The 16,168-nt window shown below is 44.3% G+C and overlaps 1 protein-coding gene across 1 annotated transcript in view; it reads left to right on the top strand.

The window, feature by feature from the left end:
- Nucleotides 1–16,168, top strand: part of LOC126335360 (uncharacterized) — a 195,352-nt gene that overhangs the window by 69,915 nt on the left and 109,269 nt on the right. The window contains exon 3 of the mRNA XM_049998594.1: nucleotides 4,213–4,307. Within this exon, the coding sequence (XP_049854551.1) occupies nucleotides 4,213–4,307 (95 nt within the window). The remainder of the gene's footprint in view (nucleotides 1–4,212; nucleotides 4,308–16,168) is intronic.

Raw genomic sequence — 16,168 nt, forward strand, 5'->3', positions numbered from 1 at the left:
GAGAGATATTCAAATATCGAATATCCCAACATGCTACTACCTATACAAATACACTAATGGCCATTAAAATTGATACACCACGAAGGTGACGTGCTACAGACGCGAAATTTAACCGACACGAAGAAGATCCTTTCCAGAGCATTCACACAAGGTTGGCGCCGGTGGCGACACCTACAACGTGCTGACATGAGGAAAGTTTCCAACCGATTTCTCATACACAAACAGCAGCTGACCGGCGTTGCCTGGTGAAACGTTGTTGTGATGCTTCGTGTAAGGAGGAGAAATGCGTACCATCACGTTTCCGACTTTGATAAAGGTCGGATTGTAGCCTATCGCGATTGCGGTTTATCGCACCGAGGCATTGCTGCTCTCGTTGGTCGAGATCCAGTGACTGTTGGCAGAATATGGGATCGGTGGGTTCAGGAGGTAAATACGCAACGCCGGTGCTGGATCCCAACGGCCTCGTATCACTAGCAGTCGAGATGACGGGAACCTTATCCGCATGGCTGTAACAGATCGTAGAGCCACGTCTCGATCCCTGAGTTAACAGATGGGGACGTTTGCAATGAAAACAACCACCTGCACGAACAGTTCGACGACGTTTGCAGCAGCGTGGACTATCAGCTCGGAGACCATGGCAGCGGTTACCCTTGACGCTGCATCACAGACAGGAGCGCCTGCGATGGTGTACTCAATGACGAACCTGGGTGCACGAATGCCAAAACGTCATTTTTTTTGGATGTATCCAGGTTGTGTTTACAGCACCGTGATGGTCGCATCCGTGTTTGGCGACATCGTGGTGAACGCACATTGAATGTGTGTATTCGTCATCGCCATACTGGCGTATCACCCATCGTGATATTTGAGTATGTTAATGCAGAACAGGGAATCAGCGATCATAAAGCGGTTACTGCATCGATGATTTCAGCCGTAAATAGAAATATTAAAAAAAGGTAGGAAGATTTTTCTGTTTAGCAAAAGTGACAAAAAGCAGATTTCAGAGTACTTGATGGCTCAACACAAAAGTTTTGTCTCAAGTACAGATAGTGTTGTGGATCAGTGGACAAAGTTCAAAACCATCGTACAATATGCGTTAGTTGAGTATGTGCAAAGCAAGATCGTAAGAGATGGAAAAGAGCCTCCGTGATACAACAACCGAGTTAGAAAACTGCTGCGGAAGCAAAGGAAACTTCACAGCAAACATAAACATAGCCAAAGCCTCGCACACAAACAAAAATTACGCGAAGCGAAATGTAGTGTGAGGAGGGCTATGCGGGAGGCTTTCAATGAATTCGAAAGTAAAGTTCTATGTACTGACTTGGCAGAAAATCCTAAAAAATTTTGGTCCTATGTCAAAGCGGTAGGTGGATCAAAACAAAGTGTCCAGACACTCTGTGACCAAAATGGTACTGAAACAGAGGATGACAGACTAAAGGCCGAAATACTAAAGCAGTTTCACAGGGGAAGACTGCACTGCGCTTCCTTCTCTAGATTGTCGCACAGTTAACAAAATTGTAGATATCGAAATAGACGACAGAGGGATAGAGAAACAATTAAAATCGCTCAAAAGAGGAAAGGCCGCTGGTCCTGATGGGATACCAGTTCGATTTTGCACAGAGTACGCGGTGTACCGTAGGTCTCTAGAAGAGCGAAGCGTTCCAAAGGATTGGAAAAGGGCACAGGTCATCCCCGTTTTCAAGAAGGGACGTCGAACAGATGTGCGGAACTATAGACCTACATCTCTAACGTCGATCAGTTGTAGAATTTTAAAACACGTATTACGTTCGAGTATAATGTCTTTTCTGGAGACTAGAAATCTACTCTATAGGAATCAGCATGGGTTTCGAAAAAGACGGTCGTGTGAAACCCAGCTCGCGCTATTCATCCACGAGACTCAGAGGGCCTTAGACACGGGTTCACAGGTAGATGCCGTGTTTCTTGACTTCAGCAAGGCGTTTGACACAGTTCCCCACAGTCGTTTAATGAACAAAGTAAGACCATACGGACTATCAGATCAATTGAGTGATTGGATTGAGGAGTTCCTAGATAACAGAACGCAGCATGTTATTCTCAATGTAGAGAAGTCTTCCGAAGTAAGAGTAATTTCAGGTGTGCCGCAGGGGAGTGTCATAGGACCGTTGCTATTCACAATATACATAAATGACCTGGTTGATGACATCGGAAGTTCACTGAGGCTTTTTGCAGATGATGCTGTGGTGTATCGAGAGGTTGCAACAATGGAAAATTGTACTGAAATGCAGGAGGATCTGCAGTGAATTGACGCATGGTGGAGGGAATGGCAATTGAATCTCAATGTAGACAAGTGTAATGTGATGCGAATACATAGAAAGATAGGTCCCTTATCATTTAGCTACAAAATAGCAGGTCAGCAACTGGAAGCAGTTAATTCCATAAATTATCTGGGAGTACGCATTAGGAGTGATTTAAAATGGAATGATCATATAAAGTTGATCGTCGGTAAAGCAGATGCCAGACTGAGATTCATTGGAAGAATCCTAAGGAAATGCAATCCGACAACAAAGGAAGTAGGTTACAGTACGCTTGTTCGCCCACTGCTTGAATACTGTTCAGCAGTGTGGGATCCGCACCAGATAGGGTTGATAGAAGAGATAGAGAAGATCCAACGGAAAGCAGCGCGCTTCGTTACAGGATCATTTAGTAATCGCGAAAGCGTTACGGAGATGATAGATAAACTCCAGTGGAAGACTCAGCAGGAGAGACGCTCAGTAGCTCGGTACGGGCTTTTGTTAAAGCTCCGAGAACATACCTTCACCAAAGAGTATATTGCTCCCTTCTACGTATATCGCGCGAAGAGACAATGTGGATAAAATCAGAGATATTAGAGCCCACACAGAAGCATACCGAGAATCCTACTTTCGACGTACAATACGAGACTGGAATAGAAGGGAGAACCGATAGTGGTACTCAGGGTACCCTCCGCCACACACCGTCAGGTGGCTTTCGGGGTTTGGATGTAGATGTAGATGTAGAGATCGTGATGGTACGGGGCGCCATTGGTTACACGACTCGGTCACCTCTTGTTGGCATTGACGGCACTTTGAACAGTGGACGTTACATTTCAGATGTGTTACGACACGTGGCTCTACCCTTCATCCGATCTTGCGAAACCCTACATTTCAGCAGGATAATGCACGACCTCATGTTGCAGGTCCTGTACGGGCCTTTCTGGATACAGAAAATGTTCGACTGCTGCCCTGGCCAGCACATTCTCCAGATCTCTCACCAACTGAAAACGTCTGGTCAATGGTGGCCGAACCACTGGCTCGTTACACTAGGCCAGTCACTACTCTTGATTAACTGTGGTATGGTGTTGAAGCTGTACCTGTACACGCCATCCAAGCTCTGTTTCACTCAATGCCCAGGCGCGTCAAGGCCGTTATTAGGGCCAGAGGTGGTTGTTCTGGTGGTTTCTCAGGATCTATGCACCCAAACTGCGTGAAAATGTTATCACATTTCAGTTCTAGTATAAAATATTTGTCCAATGAATATCCGTTTATCATCTGCATTTCTTCTTGGTGTAGCTGTTTTAATGGCCGGCAGTGTAGTAAAAAGCTAAGATTTCACCATACCACATGCGGAAAAAAATCAGATTTTTTAAATCGCTTAATCGCTTAATGTATTGAGAAATATCATGAAAGTAAAAAGTCACAGAAATGAAAATTAGAAGTTTTTTTTACCAGGAAAGTAAGATTTTTGATTAGGAACTAAAACGATGTGGCTTTGTCTGGTACACTTTCAAATATTTTTACAGGGTGGAAAAAGGAGCAATGGATTTTCTCCGTTCCCCATGACTGACGCTTGGGCCATTCAGCCACAAATAGTCGAACGAGCAAGAGGCAAATCGAACGCAGTTGCTGCCAGCATGCAAAGTAACTACCATGACATTTGCGGGCTTTTCAGGCAACGACGTCCACTGAGCAATTAGACCGAGAACAATTTTAATGGCCAGTAGTGTAATATTCCAACATAAGATATTTCAAGAACATTCTAGAAATGACAGACATTAAGTAACAAATAACTGCTGGTCGTGAGATTTGAGCTGCGGCACCCCAACCAGCAGTGCTAATAACAACACCGCTCTAGGGCGCCATAGCTATATTAAAAACAATTTTTAAAAAATAATTAAAAGCAGTAAGGAGACTGAAAGTGGCGTTCGTGTGTGTGTTGCAGTCGCTGGTGCACGGCCGTGCCTCTGGTGTGGGTCTGTGCACGGTGCACATGGCGGACAGCATGCAGGTGTACATGCGGGGCATCTTCCTCTTCACGTGAGTACCACTGTGCGTTCGACGCTCACTCATTCTCACATTACAAACGCGGACGCTGGAGCGTGGTTGTGGTAGATGGAGCTGTTTCTGCTCCCATCACATTTTGTTATTTGCTGCGAATATATCCCGATTTGCTGAGCTTTTTACCTAACACAGGTATTACATGTGCCTTTGTTATACTGTTGACATATATTTTAATAATTACAGTCTGTAAATGTAGTACTTAAAGTTTACTTCCAACATTTTAGTCCATTTTTTTCAGTACGAACTTAAATGTATTTTTGTGGGTTTTTAACTTTAGACATCTGATTTTATTCTTTAGCTTCTTGTATAAAATGAATTCACATATTTCTCTCTTTTCAAAAGATTGTTTTTTACCGTACCCTCCCTTAGTTTTCTCGGCTATATCTTCACTCTGTGTCATATGAGAAGTACGCAGAGAACATTTTTTTTGTGTAAATCTGCCAGTCTACCAATAGCTGTAGCTATATGACTATGTACGCGGTTTGTGTTACACTGACTCGCCTCATTCGTGCATAGTATGCGATTTCTAAAGGTTGCAGGGGTAAAATACTGGGAGCGAAAGGCTATTTACAATTTGTACAGAAACCAGATGGCAATTATAAGAGTCGAAGGACATGAAAGGGAAGCAGTGGTTACGAAGGGAGTAAGACACGGTTATAGCCTCTCCCCGATGTTATTCAATCTGTATAAAGGAAACAAAAGAAAATTTCGGACTAGTTATTAAAACCCACGGAGAAGAAACAAAAACTTTGAGGTTCGCCGATGACATTGTAATTATGTCAGAGACAGCAAAGGACTTGGGAGAGCAGTTGAACGGAATGGACAGTGTCTTGAAAGGAGGGTATAAGATGAACATCAACAAAAGCAAAACGAGGGTAATGGAATGTAGTCGAATTAAGTCGGGTGATGCTGAGAGAATTAGATTAGGAAATGAGACACTTAAAGTAGTAAAGGAGTTTTGCCACTTGGGGAGCAAAATAACTGAGGATGGTCGAAGTAGAGAGGATATAAAATGTAGACTGGTAATGGCAAGGAAAGCGTTCCTTAAGAAGAGAAATTTGTTAACATCGAGTATAGATTTAAGTGTCAGCAAGTCATTTCTGAAAGCATTTGTATGGAGTGTAGCCATGTATGGAAGTGAAACATGGACGATAAATAGTCTGGACAAGAAGAGAATAGAAGCTTTCGAAATGTGGTGCTACAGAAGAATGCTGAAGATTAGATGGGTGGATCACATAACTAATGAGGAAGTATTGAATAGGATTGGGGAGAAGAGAAGTTTGTTGCACAACTTGACGAGATGGGATCGGTTGGTAGGACATGTTCTGAGGCATCAAGGGATCACCGACTTGGTATTGGAGGGCAGTGTGGAGGGTAAAAATCGTAGAGGGAGAGCAAGAGATGAAAACACCAAACAGATACAGAAGGATGTAGTTTGCAGTAGCTACTGGGAGATGAAGCGTGCACAGGATAGAGTAGCATGGAGAGCTGCATCAAACCAGTCTCAGGACTGAAGACCACAACAACAACAACCCCGTTTCTGAACATTCACCATCTACATCTACGTAATGGAGTCATACTTCGCCTTATGTATTCACAGAAAGTGTTAAAATTTTACGTTGTACAATGTCTGAAAGCATTTTAGAAATTTACAGACCACTCTCGAACAGACTCAAGACTCACACTATTTCAGATCTGAATCAAATGCTATAAACACAATCAGTTTGTGGTAGTAGGTATATGTATACATGCAACATTTTATGTGCATGGGTGGATGGGTATGTGTGTGGGTGGGTATGTGTGTGGGTGCACACGCACATGTTTTGCGAAGTGGTGTACTATCCTACGTTGAATATTAGGGAGCTTTGGTAAGATGGGTTTGGCTAATGTGGAAGGTGTGGGAGATAGAGGTTGTTAGTGTCCAAATTAAATTTACATGCACACTGATGAGTCAAAAGATAATGACCCCCTGCTTAACAGCAGCTATTCTGTGTAGGATTGATTCCACAAGGCCTTGTGTAGGTTTCCAGAAATATACGGAATCAGATGTCTGAGCGTATGTCAAGTTGTTCCCGCAAATGACAGGATGGCTGATGATTTAGCCAGAAAATCACATAACCTCGAGTGCCCTTTGTCGCAGTAATTCCTAAGAGATACAAGAGGATTACATACAGTAATTTTTGAAAAAAATTATCCATTTACCAAAGCAAATTTAATTTTATTCAAAGCAAGCTTGAATTATCACGAGAAATAAATTACTAAGTTATTTAATACCTAACTTTTCTTATGGCTGCTTTTATAAACACAGTGACAGACGTTACATAAGACCGGACTGCACAATAATTTTCCCATACACTCATCTGCATAGCTTTTGATAAAGTAAAACATTCACACTTAATGAATGTCCTCCATACATTCTCTTACTCTCTTCGCAACAGAGTAAATAATTAAATAAAAATGTTCAAAGTGGTTTCTACGACGTCAGCAGTTATTGAAATGAAAGCCAAAAAGCGTGTAGAAAAATAACTCCTATGAACTAAACCTGTTTAGTTATACTTTCAACTGATACTATAGATGAATGCAGATCAGACCATGGCTCAGGAAAGTTATTGTGGTTTTTAGGTAAAATTCTATATTTCTGAAAGTACTGAAGACAGTGAACTGACATTTTTACAGTATTATTGTATAATTGAAAGACGTATGTATATGGAATATGAAAAAGCTGAAATAAAATTTAATGCTACTACTTTAGGTTCATAGGCAGTGTGCGTAACGGCTCGTATTTCTACGACGTACCGACGCTGTAAGCAAGCACCTTGCCCCAACAGCCAGTGACATCTGCGCTGACGTGAGGAAAAAAAAATCTGCTCTCCTTACCGGTACAAGACAAGACATACAGCTGAAGTTCGCTTACTTCACAGCAATATGGACAGACTCGGAACAATTTGTTACGCTACAGTGGGTACAGGACTTCCACGCTATTTCTGCCAAGCTTCAAACTATGATATTAGATATGCGACTATGCGGAGCTATTCAGCTACTGATTTAGGATGTGATCCAGCCCGATGGAAAGCGTTTGTGTACAATCAAGTGACCAAAATCGTTAACAGAACATTCCCAGCCCAGTTTTTCCACCGTTTACACCGTTCTCAGCAAGACAGGCCCACCAACCTGCTCTCTCGAGTTCTGTCTGTACAGTATCTACATCCAGATTCCCTACGGTGATACTGAGCTTCATGTCTCACAGATACTACTGAGTTCAGCCTCAGAAGACAGTTCCATTCTCGAGGCTTTCAGAGTTCCGAAAGGTACGCCACCATGTGTTCGTTGTAAGCACAACGGAATCGATCTTTAACTTAACAAAGTACAAATCTTCTTGAAAGATAGTACTATTTACTAGATGGATTCTCCGTTTTGTGTCAAATTCTATATGTAGCAACGGCATCAGCAGTGACTTAAGAGGAATCCAAGTGTCGCATTCTAGCATCGTCACGTCCAAACAGAGAAGGATGGAACGTGGATCTTGCATCTCGTCAAACATGTGCGCATGCCATGTTAGCTCGTCAAAAACACCTTGCAATCGATAATTAAAACCCTTCTGAGTTACAGGGGAATCAGTCTTTCCCTTCATAAAGTGCACTCTTATTGGAAAATACGACACATTACAGGGTGGATTCAGTGCTGTGCATCAAACTCAAGACGTAGCACTGATTTAACGACACCATACTCTTCTTGTGTACCTGATAATGAGAGCTGTACTGTGAACCGACAGGCTATTATGCAGACGAATTTATTTTTGTCATTGAGTTGATGCAGACAACTATGTAGCTAATGTCAGTCTGCTGTGCAGTTTTCTAAGTTGTCTTACGACCTTTCTGGAGACAGAATATCAACTTGGCGTTTCGTTCAAAAATGGTTTAAATGGCTCTGAGCCATCTATGGTCATGAGTCCCCTAGAACATAGAACTACTTAAACCTAACTAACGTAAGGACAGCACACAACACCCAGTCATCACGAGGCAGAGAATTGCGTTTCGTAAACAACGATCGCATGCACTCAGCTAAATCCGTTCGTCCATGTGAGCAAGAAGGCGGTAAGTACCTGCTTCTAGGTTGATATCACGTTCCTTGATTTGACCGGCCATTGAGACATCTTGAATGCAGCAAGCAACAAACTTCACTACCATGTTTGTTTGCATGGCCACCTTCCGCAACAGCCGTTAAAATCAATTATTATTGGTTTCTCCGTCTTAAGCTTACCGCAAATAATTAATGAGTATTTTACACGAGACGCGTTTCGGTTTTTTTTACAAAGCATCTTCTGTGGTCAGTCTGCAAACTCTGATGAATATTTTCGTTTGTTTTTGGTTGTTTTAGATTAAAAAACAGTATTTTGTTTATAAAGTTGGCGTGCAACTTAGTTACGCTGAAACTTCCTGGCAGATTAAAACTGTGCCGGACCGAGACTCGAACTCGGGACCTTTGCTTGTCGCGGGCAAGTGCTCTACGCTGCTTGTGGCTCTTGTTCACATATTCTGCAAACAACTGCATCTTCCCTCTTTGTTAGTGGAGGTCGATATCGAAAGGAACTTCGTTACAAATACAGAGTAAACGTTAATAAAATCGACAAACTGCAAGAACGGGTTTTTGGCTGGTAATAGAGGAGAAAAGGTCCAATGTACTTGTGTCCGGAAATGGACGGTGTGCGTCCAACGAAAACAAATCGCCCCGAAACACCGAACAGAGCTGGACTGCATCCACGTCACAGCAGATGTCAAGTGGCCTCCATCGGTTTGCAGGTGACAGGGATAGTAGCCGTTGTCATGCAGGATACTCATTTTCGTACTTTGGCTTACACGATGTTGGGGTACCATTTGCCCGGAGCTTGTACTAGGGTTCAATATCCTGCAGAATCCGGTTATCCAAATCTGGTGTACGTGCAGTCCTCCACCTTCCTGCATTTTCGTCTGTCTGAAAGGACCCATAAAGGTGGTTGTAGTCCCAGAGGACACTTGTTTTGGTACAGCCGTTCTGCCTCTCGACCATTTCCATCTGCTTGGCCGGACTACTGTGATGCTTACAGTACGCTGCGTCCATCAGCTATCAATTCAACCAGGAACACACGATACGTGGTCAGAGTAACTGCCATTCGTCAGTGCCATCTACCGTGGTAACTATGCGTTTCCGGAAACATGTTCATAGGACGTTTTCTCCTCCATTTCCAGTCAGTTATCCGTCCCAGCAGTTTGTCGGTTTTATTAATGTCTACCCTACATGCGCCCTTGGCAGCTTTTGCTTTTTTGCGCTCTACGCTGCATTCGCATTATTTACACTTCACCTCACGTTTGTACATGCACACATCGAAAAACGTTTTGCATCAACTCGGTTCCGAGAATTCTGGAACCTGTACAGAAAATTGGAATAGAGATCAACATAAACATCATTTCCGGCCTTTTTATTGCCCATGAAAACCACACATTGCATGTTGTACCACCGTATAGCGAGACCTTCAGAAGTGGTGGTCCAAGTTTCGGTACACACCGGTACCTGGTACTCTCATGCTATGCACTCTAGTGCATAGTATGCCACAAAGAATACAGGTAGTTAATGAGGCACTGTTGGTCCACACTCCTCAAAGGCGATTCGGCGTGGATCCCTCAGAATGGTTGGTGGGTCACGTCGTCCGTAAACAGCCATTTTCAATCTATTCCAGGCATGTTCATGTCCTGATAACATGCTGGCCACTATAGTCTTAGCCTGAAGGAAGTAATTCACAAGACGTGCACGATGGGGGCGCGATTTGTCGTCCATGAAGACGATTGCCTCGCCAGTATGCTGCCGATACGATTGCACTATCGGTCGGAGAACGGCATTCACGTATCACACAGCCGTTATGGTGCCTTCCATTGCCACCAGCGGCGTATACCGGCCCCATATAATGCCACCCCAAAACAGCAGGGAACCTCCACCTGCTGCATAGTGCGTCCAAGGCGTTCAACCTGACAGGTTTGCCTCCAAACACGACTCCGACGATTGTCTGATCGAAGGCATATGCGACACTCATCGGCGAAGAGAACGTGATGCAATCTTGAGCGGTCCATTCGGCATGTTGTTGGGCCCATCTGTAGCGCGCAGCATGGTGTGGCTGGAAACATGGACCTCGCCATAGACATTGGGAGTGAAGGTGCGCGTCATGCAGCCTATTGCGCACAGTTTGAGCATTATTCAACATGATTGCGTTGCTGTCAGGGTGCATTCGAGCCATAATTCGCAAGTACTGGTCATCCACTGCAGTAGTAGCCCTTCGGCGGCCTGAGGGAGGCATGTCATCTACAGCTCCTGTCTCTCTGTGTCTCCTTCAGGTCCGAACGTCATCACTTTGGATCACTCCGAGACGCCAGGACACTTCCCTTGTTGAGAGCCCTTCCTGGCACAAAGTAACAGTGTGAACGCGATCGAACCGCGGAATGGTTGAACTACAGACAACACGAGCTGTCTGCCCCCCCCCCCCCCCCCCTCCGTCTAATGGGCTCATTCATGTACGGTTTTTTACATCTTTGCTTGGGTTTAGTGACATCTTTGAGCATTCAAAGCGACTGTATCTGTGATACAATACCCACAGTCAATGTCTATCTTCAGGAGTTCTTGGAACTGGGGTGATGCAAAACATTTTTTGATATGTGTAGAACTGCAGTTGTGTGTGTTCTCAGCCCTCGCAGTTTCTTTCTTATTAACGCTCTCATCCAAAATTCAAACCACAACTTATAAACCCAACCCACCCCACCTCCATTCGCCCCTCTGTCGAACATATAAGACATTTTCACTAATTTACGCTTACTTTACACTAAATCTATCTATCTCTCTCTCTCTCTCTCTCTCTCTCTCTCTCTCTCTCTCTCTCTCTCACACACACACACACACACACACACACACACTTTATGATCAAACGTATCCGGACAGCTGACTGAAAACGACTTACAAGTTCGTGGTTCGCACCATCGGGAATGCTAGAGATCAATATGGTGTTGGCCCACCCTTAGCGTTAATAACAGCTTGCAGTCTCGCAGGCATACGTTCAATTAGGTACAGAAACGTTTCATGGGGAATGGCAGCCCAATCTTCACGGAGTTCCGCACTGAGGAGAGGTATCGACGTCGGTCGTTGAGGCCTGACACGAAGTCGGCGTTCCAAAACATCCCAAAGGTGTTCTATAGGATTCAGATCAGGACTCTGTGCAGGCCAGTCCATTACAGGTATGTTATTGTCGTGTAATCATTCTTCCACAGGCCGTGCATTATGAGCAGGTGCTCGAACGTGTTGAATATGCAATCGCCATCCCCGAATTGCTCGTCAACAGTGAGAAGCAAGAAGGTGCTTAAACCATCAATGTAGGCCTGTGCTGTGATAGTGCCACGCAAAAGAACAAGGGGTGCAAGCCCCGTCCATGAAAAACACGACTACACCCTAACACCACCGGCTCCGAATTTTACTGTTGGCACTACACACGCTGGCAGACTACGTTCACCGGGCATTCGTCATACGAACACCCTGCCATTGGATCGCCACATTATGCTCCATGATTCGTCCCTCCACACAACATTTTTCCACTCTTCAATCGTCTAATGTTTACGCTCCTTACACCAAGTGAGAAATCGTTTGGCATTTACTCGCGTGATGTGTGACTTATGAGAAGCCGCTCGACCATGAAATCCGCGTTTTCTTACCTCCTGCCTAACTGTCGTAGTACTTGCGGTGGATCCTGATACAATTTGGAATTTCTGTGTAAATGTCTGCCTATTACACATTATGGCTCTCTTCAACTATCGGCAGTCCTTGTCAGTCAACAGACAGGGTCGGTCTGTACGCTTTTGTGCTGTATGTGTCCCTTCATGTTTTCACTTCATTATCACAGTGGACCTAGGGATGGAAATATCCCGTACAGGCGTATGACACAAGTAACACCCAATCACCTGACGACGTTCGAAGTCCGTGAGTCCCGCGGAGCGCCCCATTCTGCTCTCTGTAAGAGGTCCATAATTAGAGAACTTGTTGCTAGCGCACTCGAGCTGATGTAATTTGGACGTATTGCTCACGCGCTGCCTGCGATATGTAAGCTAGAAGAGAATCTGAGACCAAAGAGCAGTATTGACTGCAGTAGGAACTGTGTAGCAGTAGGAGTAAGTTGTTGCTTGCGAGCAGTCTGGTCTGGTGTATCGTGTTGGCTGGGCCGGTCGTGTGCAGCGATGGCAGAGCCTGAGCGTTATAGGATAAGGTAAAAGCAGCCTCGAGCATATGTAGTATTGTTACATCAAGTCCCATGTAAATGTTTTTAAAAAATCTGTTATTAATAATCTTTCTCATAAAAAGTAACTTTCGACATTTATCTCAATTTAAAGAATTCACTAATTTCTCCAATCCTTGGCAATCCCGATTATTGAAAAGAAAAGTCAGTTCTTTCCTCTTTTATAAGACAAATCTATCGGCCAGCATTGCACTTAGCTGCGCCAGGAAAATTTCTTATAGGAGCAGATATATACGCGTTATCCGGCGATCTAATTAAGGTAAGATTTTTCAGTTTATTCAGAATGATGTATCAGGGCCATGACGCAGCATTCCTGACGTCCAAAATTTACCATGTTAAATTGACTGTCAATTATTGAAAGGTTATAGGTTTGTCACATTGTATTATATTTTCACTGTTGGGTAGTTACGCTAAATAGTATTATTCATATTATTTCATTTCGTTGGGAAGTTACATTATTTTATTTTGTGGGGAGGTTACATCTATCAGGATGTTTTATGACTACTGAGGTCGCTGACATGGAGAACCTGGCAGCAAGTGGCAGCACAACGCGCGTAATATGAAAAATACATGTTTTTCTTTATTTTTTTGGGAGGGGGCGAAGGGGTCCGAATACTTTTGATCACCTAGCGTACATACATACACACGCACACAGATAATATACTTGTAAAAAATAAAATAAAATAAAAACTTCCTCAGGTTGGCAACGCCCACAACCTACACCAAAAACAAGCAACAAACATAAACACTGCAATATTGTGATGAGTAAGAACACAGACAATGATCAGCCAAAAAATTATGAGTGCTGGCAACCGCGTTGCCGGACGCTGCCTGGGGCATGGTGAGCACGTGACGCGGTAACAAAAGTAAGCAAGCAGAGCAGACATGGACGGTGGATCACACTAGCTGAGATAGGCGCTGAGAATGGGAAAATTCATTAAGATAAGAGACTTTGACGAAGGGCAGATTATTATCAGGCAGAGCCTGTGAACGAGTGTCTTGAAAACAACGAAGCTGCTCGAATATTCACTTGTTATTGTCGTGAGCATTTACGGAAAGAGGTGGAAGTACAGTGAAACTACCGCCAGGCGCAAATGTTTGGACGTCCACTACTCTGCACAGAATGCGGGGTTTGGAGGCTTGTCTGCTCTATACAGTAGGACAGATGGCGATTAGCCAATGCAGCATAATGCTGGTGGACGCACAAGCGTTCCATCTTACACTGTTGAACATAGTGCTCTGCAGCAGACCACCCCTACGAACACATGTTTACCCAACGACATCGTAACTTACAATTGCAGTGGGCACGGGACCATTGGGATTCGACTGTCGATCACTGGAAACGCGTCTGCTCATCGGGTGAATCACATTTTTGCTACTCGAAACATGCAGGGCGCCACCGACGCATGCTGTGAAAGGACTATTATGCTAGGGAAGACATTCTCCTGGACTTGCATGGGGCCTGTGGCAGTAGTCGAAGACTCACTGACAGCTGCGAACCACCTGCATCCCCGCCCCTCTCAACACACCCTGCTCCTCCCCCCCCCCCCCCCCCCCCCACGCCCAAGGGTGTTTGGGTTTGCCGCTCTCTGTCGGGTTCATGCTTGGCTACCACTGCGCCCTGGATTTGCAGCATCTTTTACATTCTGTGTAGCATGTCTACCGGAAAGCTATTCCTCTTCCCTTCACTGGGTAACACGTCTGGGGTATTTTTGGAGCTGTAGCTGACAAGTCTCACCACTGTTTTTCATTCCTTTTTTTCCTTTCTTCGTTTACCGTCTCCTATCCTTCCTCGGCTTCATCACCTTTTTTAAAGGTAAAGAACTCGTCGAGCCATGTTCTGACCGCATTTTCATCCGGAAAGAAAGTTCCTTGTAGGCTGTTCGATAGAGAGTGTGAAAAAGTGCAAATGTGAGGGCGCAATATTAGGAGAATAACGGGGGGGGGGGGGGGGCGGGATAGCTTCGCAACCCAACTCCTGTACAGTGTTCTTATCAGTCTAGCAGAATGCGAGTGGGCTTTATCCTGGAGTAGCATCACAGTCTTTCTGGTCGTTGTTCTTGGATTGTGTCTACAAGACGTCCGAGTTTTTGACAGTAAATGTCAGCAGTGATGGTTACGTCTCTGCTGTTCCACCAGATGCATAACACCTGTGCATTCGGGCAGGTCTTTGTATGGGGAGTTGCTGCTTTGTTTGGGCTCAACCATTCCTTTCTTTTTCTTACGTTAGCACAAACATACCATTTCTCGTCAGCAGTAACGATACAGGATAGGAATGCTTGGTGTTGTTACTAGCCAATTGATGACGAGCAAGGAGAGATGCATATATGGTGACCCGCTTTGTTTCGTGATTTTAGCTTAGAGCATACGGTACCCATACACACGATCTTTGAACCTTCCCCATTGCAAGCAAATGTCGCACAGTGGTAGAATGATCAGAGTTCGCCAATTATGCCAGTTCTCGAGTACACTGACGTGGATTATTATGGATTAATGCGTTTAAACGATCTTTGTCAAACCCGGAAGTTCTTCCTGAAGGTGGAGTGTCACTAATGTCAAAATGATCCTCTTTAAAACGAAAAAAACCTTTTTCTTGCCGTGCTCTCTCCAGTGGGGATATCCCTATACACGGCGCAAATGTTTCTGGCTGCTTTCCTGCTATCGCCCCTCTATTGAAACTCAGACAGAAGAATGTACTGGAAATGTTCCACTTTCTCCACTTCGCATTCCGTCTGGAATCACAATCCCCAAATGACAAAATGATAAAATGTAAAGTCAAATAGCAACAGTGAACTACAATCGATGAATAAACTCATAACAATTCGAATACCAACATGGAAAATGCACTAACCTAATACGTTTGAACGGCTACACGTGATACACGTGTATATTCAGTGACTTTCAGGGTGGGGACCTCATTTTTAAATGCCCTGGGTAAACTCATTCCACCCACATATTATGAGAGGCACATACAGAAGAACATGCACTTCTTAGATATCCAAATTATAGGCTTGTCAAAGTGAAGACCAATATTCAGAACCAGACCATCCTTTCAACATTACTTGAATGCCTTATGTCGTTGGCAACACTGTACAGTGGAGAGAAGCCACAATTGTTTGAACGACTCATTTCGTGGAGAAAGGGTCCCTCTCCAGTGGGCTATTTGTGCACATCGTCTTATGTGCTGTTACTAACACACCACCATCGTCTGCTTTGATTGCAGTGGATAATGCGGTATCATTATTGCACCATACTCCGCCCCCGGTAGCTGAGTGGTCAGCGGGACAGAATGTCAATCCTACGGGCACGGGTTCGATTCTTGGCTGGGTCGGAGATTTTCTCCGCTCAGGAACTGGGTGTTGTCCTAATCATCATCATTTCATCCCCATCGACGCGCAAGTCGTCGAAGTGGCGTCAAATCGAAACCCTTGCACCCGGCGAACGGTCTACCCGACGGGAGGCCCTAGTCACACGACATTATTATTATACTGCACCATAAGTCTGTGAAAGCCATAAATCGTCAGATATACATGTA

Source organism: Schistocerca gregaria, chromosome 1 (genome assembly GCF_023897955.1).
Source record: "Schistocerca gregaria isolate iqSchGreg1 chromosome 1, iqSchGreg1.2, whole genome shotgun sequence".
NCBI lineage: Eukaryota > Metazoa > Arthropoda > Insecta > Orthoptera > Acrididae > Schistocerca > Schistocerca gregaria.